At 66.5% G+C, this 16,674-nt stretch overlaps 1 protein-coding gene across 2 annotated transcripts in view; it reads left to right on the top strand.

Moving 5' to 3' along the window:
* The first annotated feature begins 1,162 nt into the window (after positions 1 to 1,162).
* Positions 1,163 to 16,674, top strand: part of ARHGAP23 (Rho GTPase activating protein 23) — a 39,359-nt gene continuing 23,847 nt past the window's right edge. The window contains exon 1 of one of the 2 annotated variants that reach the window (XM_049800677.1): positions 1,163 to 1,304. In XM_049800677.1, the coding sequence (XP_049656634.1) occupies positions 1,296 to 1,304 (9 nt within the window). In that variant the 5' untranslated portion in view covers positions 1,163 to 1,295. Of the gene's footprint in view, positions 1,305 to 7,917; positions 8,106 to 16,674 lie in introns of those variants that run through there. The other variant, XM_049800676.1, reaches the window with a different exon arrangement.

The following is a 16,674-nucleotide window of genomic DNA, read 5'->3' on the forward strand; positions in this document are numbered from 1 at the left end:
CAGCCGCCAACCCCGGCACCCGTGGGACCTCTGCAGCCCCCTCCCCGGGGGTCTCCGGGAAGAGGGAGCTGGGTGAGTGGATGGATGGAGGGATCGGGGAAGGAAGGAGGGAGGGAGGATGGGTGGATGGATGGATGGATGGGTACAGGGTGGGGGGACGGGATGGATGGAAGGAAGGATGGATGGAAAGATGGATGGATGGAGGATGTGTGGGTGGGAGGGAGAAAGGAAGGATGGATGGATGGAGGGTGGTGGGACGGGATGGATGGAAGGATGGATGGATGAAGGATGCGTGGGAAAGGGAGGATGGATGGAAGGATGGATGGATGGATGGATGGAGGATGTGTGGGTGGGAGGGAGAAAGGAAGGATGGATGGATGGAGGGTGGTGGGATGGGATGGATGGAAGGATGGATGGACAGAGGATGTGTGGGTGGGAGGGAGAAAGGAAGGATGGATGGAAGGATGGAGGGTGGTGGGACGGGATGGATGGAAGGATGGATGGATGGAGGATGCGTGGGAAAGGGAGGATGGATGGAAGGATGGATGGATGGATGGATGGAGGATGTGTGGGTGGGAGGGAGAAAGGAAGGATGGATGGATGGAGGGTGGATGGGCAAAGGGTGGGGGGACGGGATGGATGGAAGGATGGAAGGATGGATGGATGGATGGGTGGATGGGTAAATGGTGGGGGACAGGGGATGGATGGAAGATGTGTGGGTGGGAGGGAGAGAGGAAGGATGGATGGAAGGATGGGTGGAAGGATGGAAGGATGGACGGATGGCTGGAGGATGTGTGGATGGGAGGGAGAAAGGAAGGAGGAACGGGGACGGATGGAAAGATGGAGGAAGGATGGTTGGGGGCTGGAGGGAAGGCTGGATGGAGGGAAGGAAGGAGGATGAGGAGTGGAAGGGGGTGTGAGGGAAAGGCGGGCGGCAGGATGCAGGGCTGCGCTGGAAGGACGGACGCAGGGAAGGATGGAGGGAGGAGGGAGGATGAGGGATGGAGGAAGGGGGGGATGGAGGGGGATTGGGACGGAGGGCGAGGGGGGGGGGGGAGAGGGCGGCGGCGGAGCCCCGGGTGGGGCCGGGCGCGGCCCCCTCCCGCCGCCGCTCACATGACGCCGCTCCCGGGATGCGCCGGGCGGCGCCGGGCGTGGGCGGCGGCGGCGGCGGCGAGAAGCGGCGGCGGCGGCGGTAGCGGGGCCGCACCGGGGCGCGCCGGTTCCGCCACCGGCACCGGGAACCGGCCCATGGCCCGGGGCCGCTCCGCCGCGCCGGCTCCGTGAGCGGTCCCATGGAGCAGGTAGGAGCGAGCGGGGCGGGACGGGGCCAGCACCCACGGAGAGTGGGGCCGTTACGGGGTGGGGGGGGGGGGTGAGAAAAAAATAAAATAAAAAAAAAAATCTCCTACCCGGCGACCCCGCTTGTCACCGCTGTGCTCCCCACCTGCTGCTCGGGGAACCCTCTTTTGCCTTCCCGGGTGCCCACCCGCCTTCTCCAGACCCCCCCCCAGGTGTTGCCCTGGCATCACCCTGTCCCCTGCCAACCCCCCCCCCCCCCCCCCCATCACCCACCTGCTTCCCCGGGATCGTCACCCCAGCATCACCCACCTGAGACCCCCAGCATCCCCCTCCCCGCTTCAACCAACCTTCCCCCCCCCCCCCCCCAATGCCTGCCCGTTGTTGGGGCTGAGCCCCTGCCCACCCTGGTCCCCCGTGTCCCATCCCTGCCCCACCGACACCAGCGCTCCCACCGGCTGCGACACACGCGTGGGGTCCTTGCGTGAGCACCCGTGGGTGCTCACCCTGCCCAGGTGCCTGCTACGGGGACGGTTTCTGGCCCCTCGCCTAACGTGGAGGGGCCGGGGGGCCGGGGGGGGGGACACGGTTCTCGCTCCGCCACAGGTTTCCGTCGCAGCCCGAGGTGTGTCTCGCCCCACTTGCTGTGAGCAGCGTGATTTGGGGAAGGGGTTTCTGCTCAGAGAAGGGGCTGGAGCAGCCGGGGGGTGTCTGCTGGGGGGTGTGGAAAAAGCTCGGGTGGGGAGGGGGGGTTGGATGAGGTTGTGTCTGTTGGTCTTTCCTCTGTCTCCCCGTTTCCAGTCAACGCCTCCAGAGCTGTCCTGGCCGCCGTGCCCACCCAGGCCAGGCTGCGATGTTCCTCCCCACTGCCCACCCGGAGCCGTGGGTGCTCTCATCCCCCCCCCCCCCCCCCCCCCCCAACACCATGGCTCTGCGCGGATGGGGCTCTCCCAGCTCGGTTCCCTGGGGTGGGGGGTTATTTCCCCTCTGAGCATCTCCCCCCACCCCGCTGCCGTGCACCCGGGCGAGGGGTCCAGCTCCATTCCTGCAGCCTCTGCACCCCTCGGGCTCTGCCTTGCGTTTTTGCCACCCGCCCCATCCTTCTGGCTCAGCCCGAATCCGAGCGCAGGATTTAATGCCTCGTGTGTGCCCCCCCCCCCCCCATCTCCAGGGGGGCAGGAGGGTCTGGGGCCGCACCAGGGACCAGGGCAGAGCCACCACTTTGGGCATGGGCATGGCACGTCCCCAGCACGCAGCGAGGTTTCACCGCACGTTGGGGGCCGCGTGCTTGCGAAACGCTCCCCCCCCCGCTTTCCCCGAGCCCGGGGAAGGGCCGTGGCCGGGAAAGCGCGGGGGTAACGCGTGGCGTGGGCGAACACGCGCCGGCGCCTTCGCCAGCCCCGCCGGACCCCCCGGGAGCTCCCGCGCATCCGCCCCGCTGGAGCGGCGAAAGCCAACGCGGGGGCTGCGTGGGACGTGCTGACATCCCCATCCGTGGGTTGCAACCCGGGTACGGCATCCTGGGGCTGCGAGCATCCATCCCTCCGCACCCAAACCACCACCCCACCACCTCCCCCCCCCCAGCCTGCCCGCTGCTGCCTGGCATGTCTCAGGGCTTGCTTTCCCGCCTGGAAAAAAATATAAATAAAATCCCCTCTCGAGCCCATCCAGCTGCAATGCAGAGGAGCTCCCGAGCAGCCCGCGCGTCTTCCTCGCCGCCCCGCTTGGCGGCAACGCCTTCGGAGGAGCCGTGGTAATTTTAGGCCGTGAGCGGCAGCAGGTTGGCATGTGCCTGCCGGCACCCGGGGCAGGGCAGGCAGGATCCGGCAGCGGAGGCAACCCTGGCCAGCCGCCCTCCCGTCTCCCCGTTGCGATGGGCCACGGTAGCCGGGGATGCACGGAGCAAGGGGGTCCCCAAGGTACCCCAGTTCCCGGCAGGATTTCAGCCCCTCCCTGATGTGGGATGAGCATGTAAGTCTGCGCTGGCCCCCCCAGACCCACCTCCCCCCCGGGCCCCGCCGTGTTGTCCTGCTTTCGTCTGCCTGGCTGCCGGGTTTCCTCACCGATCCCATCCCGGATCCCCCTGGCCTTGCTCTTGTTTATCCCCGACAGACCCGCTTGGCGGGCAGGCGAAGGAGGGGTTGGGGCCGTAACCCTTTCGTCTCTCCGCCGCCGGCTCAAAATGGCTTCGCGCCGCGATGGCTGCCGAGATGGGAAGAGGAGCTCTCGGTCGGAAGGCGTCTTCCTAGAGCCGGGAGGGTGCTGAGCACCGGGATGTGCGCCCAGCTTTGCCACCCGTGCTGTGGCGAGCTGTGGGGTGACACCCCACCCTGATGGGGCACCCATGGGCGAGCGTCCCTGTCCCCAACCCTGCTGCCATGGGTAGGGTATGGTCCCACTCCGGCCTCGGGGAAGCTGTGGCCAAGCGGTGCTGCCGCCGTGCCCTGCCCCGACGCCGCTGCCCCTCCGGCCCTGCCAGCCCCGCTCCGACGCCCTGCTTTTGCTTTTCTTCATTTTAATTCATAGGATTAGGTTAAAACCCATCGCCCAGCCAGGATTCCCCTCTCGCTCTCTTTGTCTGCAGCACGGAAACAGCTCCGCAGGGAGCGGCAGCCCAGGCGGGCGGGGGGCTTCTGCTCCCCCAGCTCCGCTTCTCCGGCTGCCGGGATTTGGGCCAGGGCGGGGGCCGGGGCCGTTGAGACGCGATGGATCCGTTCTGCTAAACTGGGCAGGGTGGGCGGGAACCAAGACAGTGATTTTCGGATGGATGGTTACGGAATGGGGTGTGGGGTGAGCAGCGATGGCAGGTCTGGGTTTGGGGACACCCTGCCGGGGGGGGGGTGTGTGTGTGCCGTCCCATCCCTGCATACGGGGACGGAGGAACTGGGTGTCCCTGGGGGGCTGCAAATGGGATTTCGGTTCTGGGGTGGGGCTGGGGGAGACAAAGAGGGTTGGGAGGGGAGGGAGCATCAGCTGGCTGGGTGCGTGGGGGTACCCTGCTTCTTGGGGACCCCCGTGGAAAAGTTGCCCCAGGAGTGGGGCTGGGGTTTGGGGGTTCTCCTTGAGTCCCCCCCCCCTCCCCCCCAGACCATGCACCCCAGAATGGGGGTCACCCCTCACTGAGGATGGCTGCTTCTCCCTGACGTCGTGTGGGGGTCCATCCCTGTCTCTGTACATGCATGGGGGGGGGGGGGGGGGTGTCAGGGCCACTGCAGCCGGCTCAGATTGTGTCACCTCCCTGCTGAGGGTGGCACCGGGGAGGCCATGTGGGGACCCAGGAGTCCTGGGGTCCGTGGCCGGGTCTTGCTGGCAATGGCTCTTCTGCGCCAGGCGCGACGTGACCGTGTATCCCCTCGTGGGGGGACACAACAAGAAGGACCCCCGGGAGTGGTGCTGCCAGGTGGAGAATGGGAGCGGGCGGCTGGTGGGCACAGCCGGGAGACATCTCCGCTCCTTCCCATTGATCGGCCGCCAGGAAAGGCTGGAATTTGGTCGGGTCAGCCCTCGGTGCCAGACCCGGCTGGAGGGGACGTTTCCTGGAAAGTGTCTCCGGAGAAAGGTCGCGGTGGAGCCAGCCGGGCTGGCAAGTCCTGCCATGGCCGGGCAGAGTGAGGGCAGCCGTCCAGCGCATCCCAGCGGGATCCGGAGCTGCTCCGCTCCTCTGCAGGCGGGAGGTGGCCCATGAAGGGGGACTGGGGATGAAGGGACCCGCCACAGGGCCGGGGGGTGCTGAGCGTGGGTGGAGGGTGGCCGGAGACGGGGTGCGGGCGTCCGGCTGCGCCCTCGTGGGGAGGAAACATCCCGTCACTCGCATCCGACTGTTTGTTCCCTCCAGCTCCTGGGACGGCTTCCGAGGCCGGGGCAGGGGACAACAGTGGTGGCAGGGATCCCGCGGGTCCGCCTCGGACGCTAGCATCCATGTGTCTCCAGAGCACAAAATCCCCCCATCCCAGCCCTCCGTTGCTGCGGGTGCTGTACCCCAGGGCGGTGGGTGCTGTTCCCCAGGGGTGCTCTTTCAGCATCCTGGGATGGCTGACTGTACCATCCGGCTGTGGTTGCGTGTCTGCGGCTGGGCGTGAAGCGTGCGGAGGGTGAGCAGCGCTGCGGGAGCTGCCAGCCAGGCGGGATGTGCCCGTAAGCAGGATCGGGCCCTGCGGCCTCTCTCCAGCCCTGAGTTCCCGGCGCTTCCGTGGCGGTGGCTGACGGCTGGATCATTTATTTTTTCTGGTGGTGCTGAGGTTTCTCCGGGTGCCTGGAGGAAGTCATTGTTGACACAGACTTTCTTAATTGTGTCACGGAAAACTTGCGCTCGGCGGCTGGGTCTGCGCTGCGCGGCACGGGCTGGCACCCCCGGGGCGTGCGGGGCAGCGCGGGCAAACCTTGGGTGCAGGCAGGGAAATGGCTGCTCAGGAGGGGCTCGGGGTCAGCACCATCCTGGGTGCAGCGGCATCGCGTGGATGTGCCGGAGCCCTTGGCACGAGCCCAAGCTGTGCCCTGTGTCCGGTGCCGGCCCGGCACGAGCGGGAGGTCGTGTGTCCCCGGCATCCTCCCTGCACCCCGGGGTGCTCTGCGGATTTATGCCAGCAAGCGGCTAGCCCCCACCGCTCACCCCGTTGTTGCCCCACGCACGGAGCCGTGTCCCCGCTGGGGACCGGGGTGAGGATGGTGACGCCCGCCGGCAGCGGAGAAGCCGTCTCAAGGTGCCACGGTGGGAGACTGGGACACTGTCCTGCTCTTCCCTGCCCCAAACCCCCTTGGGTTCACCCCCCCCCGTTGATTTCAGCCCTGTTGGCACCTGAACCCCAGCTCCAGCCCCGGCGCTGCTGGGGCCGTCCGTCCTCCCCACCCTGCGTCCGTGCGTCCCCGTGGGCTGTGGCCGTCATTCCTCCCTGGTTTCCTGCGCCTCCTCCCGCTTTCCCATCACGTGCGGCTCCGTTTTTCCCCTCCAGCCTTGCCCCCCCACCACCCCAGGGCCGGTGCTGGGTCCCGGCCGTGCCCACCGTGTGCGTCGGCCGAGCCCGCGGTGACTCAGGGCTCGTGCCGCGGCCGCCTGCCGCCACCAAAGCGCCTTTGAGGTGCCGTTCACACCCCGAGACTCAGGTGTGGGAGTTAATTTACTCGGCGGCTGCTTAATGATGGCTTCAGGATGCTCTTCTGCAGTCCAAGTGGCCTGAGCCAGGCCCTGTCCGGCTGTCCTCATCCCTCTGTCCACCAGGCCAGGCTCCGTCCGTCTGTCCTGCTGTTTCCCGTCTTTGCCGTTTCCTTTCCCTATGGGTCTGCGTCAGCTTTTGTCCGTCAGCCCCAACCCGGGTGTTTCCGTCCCTGTGTCTGCCTGTGCCAGTCCCCGTCAGTCCTGTCCCCCTGTCCTGGTGTTTCCTGTCCGTGTGTCCTTCCATGCTCCTCCTCCCGCATCGCCTGGCCTCGGCCTCGCCCTGCCGGTCCTTGTCCTGCTGCCCTGCGATCCCTCTGCCTGCTCCTTCTGTGCCCATCCTGGTCGGTTCTGCTCCTGGGTCCCTGTCCCTCTGTCCTGGCTTATCTTGTCCTGGGTGTCCCCTGCCTGTCCCCATCCTGGTCCCTGGGTGTCCCGTCCCCATCCCTGTCCTGGTTTCCGGAGGTCTCTTGCCTGGTCCTGGTCTCTGGGTGTCCCCTGTCTGTCCCTATCCCAGACCCCAAATGTCCCTTGCTTGGTCCTGGTCCTTTGGTGTCCTGGTCCTTTGGTGTCCATCTATGACCTGGTCCCTGGATGTCCCTTGCCTGGTTGTGGTCCCTGAGTGTCCCCTACCCATCCCTGGGTGTCTCATCCCCATCCCTGTCTTGGTCCCTGGGTGTCCCTTGCCTGGTCCTGGTCCCTGGGTGCCCCATGCCCATCCCAGTCCCCAGATGTCCCTTGCCTGGTCCTGGTCCTGGTCCTTCGGTGTCCCCTGCCCATCTCGGTCCCCGGGTATCCCCTGCCCATCCCCTGGCTCTCCCATCCCTGTCCCTGGGTCTCCCATCCCTCTCCCGGTCCCCGGGTGCCCCCCGCCCATCCCAGTCCCCAGTTGTCCCTTGCCTGGTCCTAGTCCTGGTCCTTCGGTGTCCCCTGCCCATCCCGGTCCCCGGGTGTCCCTTGCCTGGTCCTGATCCCCGGGTGTCCCCTGCCCATCCCTGGCTCTCCCATCCCTGTCCCCGGGTCTCCCATCCCTCTCCCGGTCCCCGGGTGCCCCCTGCCCATCCCGGTCCCCAGGTGTCCCTTGCCTGGTCCTGATCCCCGGGTGTCCCCTGCCCATCGCGGGTCTCCCATCCCTCTCCCGGTCCCCGGGTGTCCCCTGCCCATCCCTGGCTCTCCCATCCCTGTCCCCGGGTCTCCCATCCCTCTCCCGGTCCCCGGGTGTCCCCTGCCCATCCCCGCCCCCGGGTCTCCCGTCCCCATCCCGGTGCCCCGGTCCCCCCGCTCCGCTCCCCGTCCCTCTGCTCCAGCCGTGCCCGTTCCAGTCCCGCTGTGCCGCCGCCGTTGCCCGCCCCGCTCCGGTGCCCGCGGTCCCTCCCGCCGGGGCGGGCCGTGCCGGGCCGTGCTCCGCCCGTTCCCGCCCGTCGCCGCGGGCTCCCGGAGGAGGCGGAGCCGTAACCGGGGCCGGGGCCGGCCCAGCCCGAACCGAGCCGTGCCGAGCCCAGCCGGACCGGATCGTGCCGGGCCGGGGCCTTACCGGGCTTAGCCGGACCGTACCGAGCGTCTGTAAGCCGGGCCGGACCGAGCCGAGCCCGGCCGCTGCGCCCCGATGAATGGGATCGCCTTCTGCCTGGTCGGGATCCCGCCGCCCGCCCCCGCGGTGAGCGGCACTGGGTGATACTGGGTGGACTGGGGAGGCTGTGGGCTCGGGGGGGAGCGAGTAGAAACCGGGGGAACTGGGAGATACTGGGGGCGCGGGGAGCGGGAACGCGGGGCTGTGCGTGGCGTCGAGGTCCGGCAGCGGAGCTGGGTGCTGGGCGATGGTTCGGGGTCCGCGGAGCCCACGGGCACCCTGGGGACTGGACCGGGACTGGGGCAGAGCCAGCGCCCTGGGGTCGGGGGCGGCGGGGCCGGAGGGGTCTGGCTGTTCGGGCAGGGCTGCGTGCCACCAGCGTGCCACCAACTGGTCCCCAGTGCCCGGCCGCGGTGGTGTCGTGGCAGGGCGGTGGGGCTGAGGCGCCTGGATTCGGCCGCGGGGCTGGAGGCGAGACCCTGGGGTTGGGCTCCCCTTTCCCCGAGACAAGCCCCGCAAACACCCACCCGTGTTTCCTCCAAAACTCCTGGCTGGGCTGTCTCCTTGTGGGTCCGGTTGCTCCATCCCTGCCAGCTCCATCCCTGCCAGCTCTCGGCACTGGGCAGGCAGCAACCGCACCCCCCCACCCCCAGCATTGCCTATAGCCCCTCGGGGTCATGTCCTGCCCCTACATCTGCCCCCCCCCCCCCCCCCAGCTCTGAGCAGTCCCCCGGCCTCGAAGCAGCACAGGTATTTACAGCACCGCTGACCCACGCTGCGAACGCTCCTCCCGTGGCGTGGGCATCGGCATCGCCCGGCAGCGCTGGACTGGAGGGCGCTGGGGCGATTCCCGTCTCCCTGGGGAGCAGCACGGTGCCAAGGAAGGCCAGTTCAGCCGCTGGCTAAAACCCCATTTCCTGCCCGTTTCCTGCCAAATCCCAATGAAGGCGTCGGGTGGGGATGGGGACGGCACTGGGGGACCTGGGGTTGGGGTCCCGGTGGTGGGGGGCGCGCCGGGGTAGTGCCTGGGCGGGGATGCGGGCCGCGGTGTCGGACTGGCAGAACGCCTGCTAATTTGAGCAGAGGTTGCACGTCCTCGCCCCAGAGCTGAATTTGGCCTCTGTTCCTCAGTTCCTGGTTATTTGAACTCGGCTTCCTCGGCCCGGCGATGGGGCTAATAACCAGCCTCAAAGGATTAATTGGGGTGTGCGAAATGGTTCAGATATGAGGAGTGCTGCTCGTTGCAGCGGCTGAGCATTAATCATGGTTTCTCTTCAGATTCCTCCCTGCTTACTCTGTACCGCTGAGCTCTGGGGTTTGGATTTTCGGGGGGGAGGGGGGGGGGCGGGGAGGTGTTCAAGTCTCTTGAAAACTGCTCTTCTGCTGCGTTTTTGGAGTGAAACGTGCCTTCCTGGGGGCCAGCTCGTGGAGCGTGGGGTCTTTGCTCGGCGCTCACCTCTGCCCCCCGCTCACTGGGTGACTTAGGGCACTGGGTGACTTGGGGGGGGGGGGAGTTTAACCGCCGCTGCCTCCCCCTGTGCGTCTGGGGAGGACGGTGGTGAGGAAGGCGCTTTGCAATCCTCCAGCGAGAATTTTGTGCTGCATAAGCAGAAATCCCGCCCGACGGCCGCCCCCGGGGCTGCGTGGCAGGGGCTGTGCCCCACCAACCCCAACCCTTCGGCCAGCGGCTGCTGCCCTTGTCCCTACGTGGCTGCTGTCTTCATGCCTATTTACCAACGCTGCTCGGCAAATTTAGTTTCTTAACGCCTTTTTTTTTTTTTTTTTTTCCCCCCCTTTCTTTCTGAACCCTGAACTTGAAAGACAGGAAAAGCCTGTGCTCGGGACTGCTGCCGCAATCCTGCCTTGCAAGCGCGAAACCTGGCACCGGCGCCGGGTTGGGGCACGCGGTGTGATGCCATGCCGGGGTCTGGCTGGCCACGTCGGGGTTTTCGGAGCCACGGGTCGCCGGTTGTGCGGAGGGCTCTGACCTCGCCGCTGCTGTGGTTTTAACCTTGACGTGTATCATGCGCTGTGCCCGGCTGGCAGCTCTGGCACCCATCTCTCGCGCCGTGGGGGAACTGATGGGTGATGTGTAGTGTCCTAAACCCCCCCAGGGCTGGCAGCTCTTCCCCGGGCGCCGTCATCGGCAGCATCAACTGCCAAGGAACCACTGCTGGGCGTTATTTAGGGCTCAGGGACTGTGGTCTCTGGGGGTTTGATGTTGCAAGTCTGGCAGGGGGGATATCTTGCAACAGCTCTTGGTTTGGGTTCGGAGTGCGGGGGCTGGCTCGTGTGCCCCTCGTGGGGTGTGGGTGCTGTGGGGTGCAGGTGGGTGCTGCATAACCAGGTACCGGGAGAGCTCGGAGCCGGTGGCCGAGGCTTCTCTGTGGTTCATGTGGAGCCACTTGCTGCGAGAAAACATGGAGGGATGGGGGGGTTTATCCTGGGAAGCCGCTGAGCCCCAGGGATGGTCTTTTATTCTCATTAAAGGGGGAAAAAAAAAAAAAAGATTAGGTTTCAAGTCGGTGCCGTCCCATTAATAAACCAAGTTTGTCTTCAGCAGGCAGCAAGACCTGATTTAAAAAGGAATGGAGATAGATGACCTATTTTAAGCTCTCAAGTTGGAAAATATCGACCTGGCTGCCTCTAGGCCACGAGCGGTGGGGCCGGCTGCGCGAGCTGTGCCGTGCCATGCCGTGCTGCCTGCTCCCAAAACCTGTCCAGCTTTCCAGGAGCCAGCCTGGCTTGGGATGCCCCAGGTTGCAAACCAGGGTGGCTGCTTTAAACCTGCCGCCGACCTCCTGGCTGCGGCCCAGACGTCTCCGGCACTGGCTCAGAGCACCCGAAGCGGCTGACTCCTTTTCCGTGGCTGCTTATCCCCAGGATTTCATTAAATCTTCCCTAATTGCCTTCTCGGGCCGCACCGCAGCGAGCACACCTTCGCTGATGTGGCTGCGTGTTGCAAGACCCGTGGCGGTGTGGTCCGGCAGGTCGGTGCTGCCGCCTCGGTGGGAATCGGCCACGTGCCCGACGGGTTTGGTCTCTGCCGTGCGAATCCCTGGGGTCCCCAGTCCCTGGAGCAAGTTGATCTCCTGGGGTGGGAAGATGCTGGGACAGAGGGTCGGTCCCGCTCCCCAGCCGTGCTGGGAAAATGGGAGCTGGAGGGCAAAGCTGGAGCTAGGGTCCCCCCAGGGAAAATGGGGGTTGAGTCATCGCAACGTGGCTGAAGCGGAACACCGGTGACCGTGGGGACTGATCCTGCTTTCGGTCCGGGCTGGGACCCAGCGGGGTCCCCTGGGCTGCGCCTGCAAGTGCTTTCCTTGCTCGAGACCCCGTTGTGGCAGGAGGGAGCCGGGGCTGCGGTGAGCCGTAGGGAGTAGATTCCTGCCATAATCCCCGAGCCCAGCCGCTGGTGCTGTCCCGGGGGGCCGGATCCCCCCACGGTGGGCAACCAGGCAGGTCCCGAGGCTCTGCGACCCCCCCTGCCCTGCCACCCGTGGGGCAGGACCGTCTCTGCCATAAAACATCCACCCTCGGTGGCACCCCCAGGGCAGCACCCCCAGACCTGCTGCTGCGCACCCTGGGGTGCAGGCGTAGGGGTGCCCACGGTTGCCATGCCCCCCTCCCCCCCCGCCTTCACCAGCCACCCCGACGGCAACAGTGGGTCCCTTGATGGGACCGAGCGCGTGGGGCAACCCCGGGGCGGGTGGGACGGAGCCCGGTGGCTCCGGGGGACAATCGGGCTATTGTGGCACATAGTGGGCTCTTTTTTCTGCCGTGCGAGGCGGGGGGCCGGGCTGCGGTGCCAGTGCTTTTGGGGGTGAAGCGTGGTCCCCGCCGGGGCTGGCGGTGACTGGTGTGGTGCCAGCAGCGGGATGCTGATGTCCCCGGGTGTGGGGGCAGCGGTGGGGTGGGGAGGTGATGGAGGGGAGACGGGCTGGCCCTTTGGCTTACGGATGCGTGTGGGCTGCGGAAAAAATGTTGGGCTGCTCCTAATCTCAGGAAAACGCCGTCGGGTGTCGGTGCCGGGGCTGCAGCGGGGACAGGAGGTGCTGCCGGAGCACTGCTGTCCCCAAATCCGTGTCCCCAAAGCTGCCTCCTGACATCGCTGTGGCCGGAGGGAGGCTCAGGACCCCGCTCGGCTTTTTATTTTCACCATCTAGTGAGGGATGCAGGATGTGGCACTTCTGTGCATTCCCCCCATCCGAGCATCGCCCACCCCTGCGCTCCCACCCCAGCCCTCAGGCTGTCCGCAGGCAGCACCCCACGGAGGTGCGAGGGGGTCCCCCACGGGTGCGAGGGGTGCACGGCCACGGCCCCCATCCTGGGCCCCCGGCCTTGAATGGGGCAGAGGCTGGAAGGAGCAGGCAGCCTTCCCCTGACCTCCCCGGGTAGGATTTTCCGCCGTGGAGAAGCGGGAGCAGAGCGCAAGGTGCCTCTCGGAGCCGCCGGAGGAAATGGCTCATTGTTAGCCCTGCTGAAAAAAAAGAGACCCAAAAAATTGCAATAATGAGGCCAGCTTCTATTTGAGGGTTTCCATGGGAAAAACAGGAAACGGAATCCTGTTACTTTTCTAGGGCTTGCTGCCGATAACGCCGTTTTTAGGACAGGGTAGAGAATGAGGAGGAGGAGCTGGGGATGAAGGCAGCCCCGGCAGTGAGCCCGCTTGGTCCCGCTTCCTCGTGGGCTGGGAGAGAAAACTTCTCCTCCGTGTCACTCTGGCTCAGTGTTTCCCAGCCTCTCCGGCGTGGGGGCCATCGGGCACGTCCCTGCTGAGCTCCGGTGCATGTCCCCAACCCTCATCCCTGCCTCGGAGCCACATTCCCAGCTGGCACCGTGTGTTAAGGATGAGCCGTGCGGGCTGGGAGACCCATGGGTGGGGGGCACGGAGGGGGCTGGCGCGGAGGATGCCCTGAGGGAAGAGACCGCAGGGCTTTGCCGCAGGACGGTGGCACCACCAGCGTCATAGGCAGCTGCTGCGTTAACGGGGGATGCGGCGTCCCCAAAACCAGCTCCGGCTGTCCCAGCTGGCAGAGCTGCCCCGGGTTGCGGTCCTGGGAAGCCGCGAGCATCCCCCGGCCCTTGCGGGTCTGTCCCCTGCGGGTAACTCCGCTCTGGGGCCGGGGGTGCTGCGGTGGGCTCTCGCAAGCAAAGCGTGGCACTGGGCAATTGGGAGGGCCGAGTTGGAGCCGCATCCTGCCCCGGCATCGTGACGTGGGGCCGCGAGCAGAGGTGGCACGTGAGCCGGCAGCGTGGGCAGGCTCCACGTGTACGTGCTTGTATCGATGTGGTGGCATCAGCCTGCGTGGCGGCCGCCGGCACGTCCGTGAACGGGGACGGTCCTGCCCCAGGACCTCGACCAGGGATGCCAACAGTGGTGGGGACCAGCACAGGCAGAGCCATGTGGCCGGAGAGCCACGGTGGGCACTGGGGCTGGCAGCCTGGCGAGGAGAGGTCAGGAAAGGGATGAGGCTCTCTGGCCACATTCCCAAATTTCTCTGCATGTGGCACTAGGGACCCCCTGGCTGGGTGAACCGGAGCCCTCTGGGGCTGTTGCTTTGAGACATGGCAGGAATGAGAGCTCTGCAGAGCCGGGGCTGGTGTCCCTGGCACGGAGGCTGCCAGAAGGGAGCTCGGTTTGGTCACGGTGCGGCCGGGAGGGGACGGAGCCAAGCGGGGACCCGGCACGGGCTGACGACGGGGCTGCGAAGGAGACGCTGTCAAGATAAAAGTTTGCTTTGGGAAGGAACAAGGCGATTTCCTTCCCCACGTTAACACCCAAACCGGAGCGGGAGGAATGTCAGAGAGCCAGTTTGCGGCTCCTCCGGCCTCCTTGCTGCTCCGCTTCGATTTGGCCGCTTGGCTCAGTGTCACCCAGGCAGTGTCACTCCCCTCCTGGCTGCTTCGGATGATGGGGATGCAGGTGGGGGTCCCCAGCCGGGCAGGTGGCTCCGGCATGGGGTGGGATATGGCAGCGGGTCAAGCCGTGCCCTTGGCAGCGCCCACCCAGCCGCTCGGTGCTGCCGGGCCAGCATCTCCCGCGGGACCCCTGTCCTGTGTCGTCCCCGGGACTGGCTGTGAGGATGGGGAGACCCACGCCTCTGCTTGAGCCGTGGGTCCCGGCAGCCGTCTCTGGTTCCCCTGCGAGGTCTGTGGGGTTTGCCCAGGCACAGCGGCACTGTGAGCGGCTTGGTGGGTGCTTGGGTGCTGGCTGAAAGCCAGGCGGTTGTGGAGCTGGTGGGGAGAGAGGACAGCGTCCACTCGGCAACTTTATGGATGCTCAGAGCAAGCCTTGCCGACTTCGCTCATCCTGACAGCTGAAAGCTGTCCGGGGTGGGGGTTCCTGCCCTGCCTACGGATGGTGCATCCATCCCGATAAATCCCTGCCCAGGCTGGGACATGGCACAGGGGCTGCCGGCAGCCCGAGGTGGGCACCGGGAGACGTCTCTTCTAGTTTCTTTCCGTCACTGAGGTGTTGCTGCCTCCTCTTCCCAGTTCTGCTGCTCCCACGTGGAATGTGCATCTGCTTCCCAGCGGCTCCCAGCCCACCTCCCTCCTGGTCCTTGGGTGATGTAGCCGTGCCGTGCCGGGGCAGAGACATCCCGGGGGGCAGGGGAGCATGCGCCGGCTATGTGCAAGCAAGTAAGCAAGCAAGCCCCCAAATCCCCGCTGAGCTGCAAAGCTCCTCAGCCCTGGTTTGGGTTAAAGAGAATTAAAATGCTTTCTCCTGCAGGGTGGTAATCCTGGAGGCTGGGGCACGGCCAGGCGGGCTGTCCGGCTGCTCCCGGTGCGGTCACCTGGATGCTGCCCCCCGTTCGTTTGCCACCACATCCCCTGGGCCGGGTCCCGCTGCCGGAGCATCCTCACTTTGCCTGGGATGCCCGGGTGGATGCAAGCAGCCCCTGCCCGCAGGGGAGCGTCAGTCTTGGCTCCCTTTGGGGGTGTTGCCTCCCCAAATGCCACCCGAGCTGGCTGGAACCGAGGGGTGCGGGTGGGACTCCAGTCTCCCCCCCTTCCCCACTGGGACCCGTCGCAGGTGGGAGCAGGCAGCGGTTTTGCCATATAAGGGCTGGAAATCGGTTATTGTCTCAACATGGCTTTCTCCTCCCTGAAAATCCTATTAAAACCTCATTTTTCTGACCCTAATCTCAGCTCGCCGTTCGGGAGGGATTAGCATTTGCCCCCCTCCGGCCCTGCACGCCGTCGGCTCTGTGCTGCAGAAACCTCCTTCCCGCGTGGAAAGCGGTGCCGAAGGAGGGAGGCTGGGACCGATCCCAGCACGCTGTGGCGGTGGCAGGACTGGCAGCTGCCTGTCCCTCTGTCCTCTGTTCCTGCCCGGAGCGTGACGTTATCCTCACCGTGTGCCAGGGGTTGCGATGGCCCCGCTGGCAGGGACCCACGGCCGCAGCTGGTGGGGCCGGGACGTGGTGGTGGGAAGCGTCACCCCTGCCAAGCTGGGACCACCGGGTCTCATCCTGGGGGTTTCCCCAGGGTCCGAGGAGGGTGGGAGACACCCCCCCCCCCCCCCCCCCCCAGGAGCAGCAGTCATGGGGCAAGGGGGTGGCATCGGCGCAAAATAGGGGGACATTCCCCCCGGGTGAAGACAAGCAAAGCCCGTGCCTCAGTTTCCCAACAGGTTTGGTTGGGGGCGCAGGCAGGGAGGCGATGCCGGCAGAGGGCCCTGCAGCCCACCGGCAGCGTGGGCGCGTGCATGAGTGGGTGCGTGTGTGTGTCGTCCCCCCCCCCCCCCCCCAAACGCCTGCGCGTCTGCCCCAGCGGTGCATGCCGGGAGCGCGTTGCCTTCCCCCTTGCTCCTGTTTGGCTGCGTATTTAGGACACTCCTGTGCAAAACACAAGTATTTTGGAAGGCGTCCAGGCGCGCTCGCATTCCTCGGGGTGGAATCTGCCCCCGCGAACGCCGCCTGACCTTTCCCGCTTTGGGCTGCGGGAACAATCCTGGGACCCATCCTCCTCTTGACACCCCATCCCGGGGGCTGGGGACCCCTTCTTCAGCAGACCCCCGCACCCCCAGGCTGCTGGGCTATAGCTCCTGCCTGCTTGTTGAATGCTGCCAGGAAAGGTGTGAGCGGAGGTGGCAGGATCAGACCCGCTGTCCCCAGGGCAGCCGGCGCTGCTCCAGCTGCCCTGGGACCCCCGGCCGGAGCCAGCCCACCGCAGCAGGCTGCTCTTTTCCCCCTTCCAGCTGGAAAGCGAAGCCCCCCCCGGGTGCTGCTCACACCGACAGCTGTGTCAGCCCCGTCTCGCTGCCCTGGGCAGCTCTGCCTGCCGGGACATGCCGGCAGCTCTGCAGGCTGCCTGTCCCCAGGCTTGGGGGGGGGGGGGTGTCACGGGGCTGCCTCCAGGGTGGTTCCCATGGGAGACCCCCCCACTCCCCAGCCCCGGCACACGCACCGGCTGACGTCGGGCTGGCCAGGGGAGGAAGGCGAGGGCAGGGATTTGGCTCCCACGTTTCCCCGTCCCAATTTCTCCCTGGGCTGCCGGTGCGGAGGCACCGGGACGGTGCCACGATGTGCAGCTGGGTCCCTGGGGACGTGGCTGCCACCAAGCCAAGTCAAGCCCCTTATCGGGGCTCAGGGCAGGTGCTGGGGCTGTTTTGGGGCAGAGCTGTGGCGCTTTGGCCGGGGTAGACGCCGGG

This window comes from Accipiter gentilis, chromosome 5 (genome assembly GCF_929443795.1).
Source record: "Accipiter gentilis chromosome 5, bAccGen1.1, whole genome shotgun sequence".
Lineage (NCBI taxonomy): Eukaryota > Metazoa > Chordata > Aves > Accipitriformes > Accipitridae > Astur > Astur gentilis.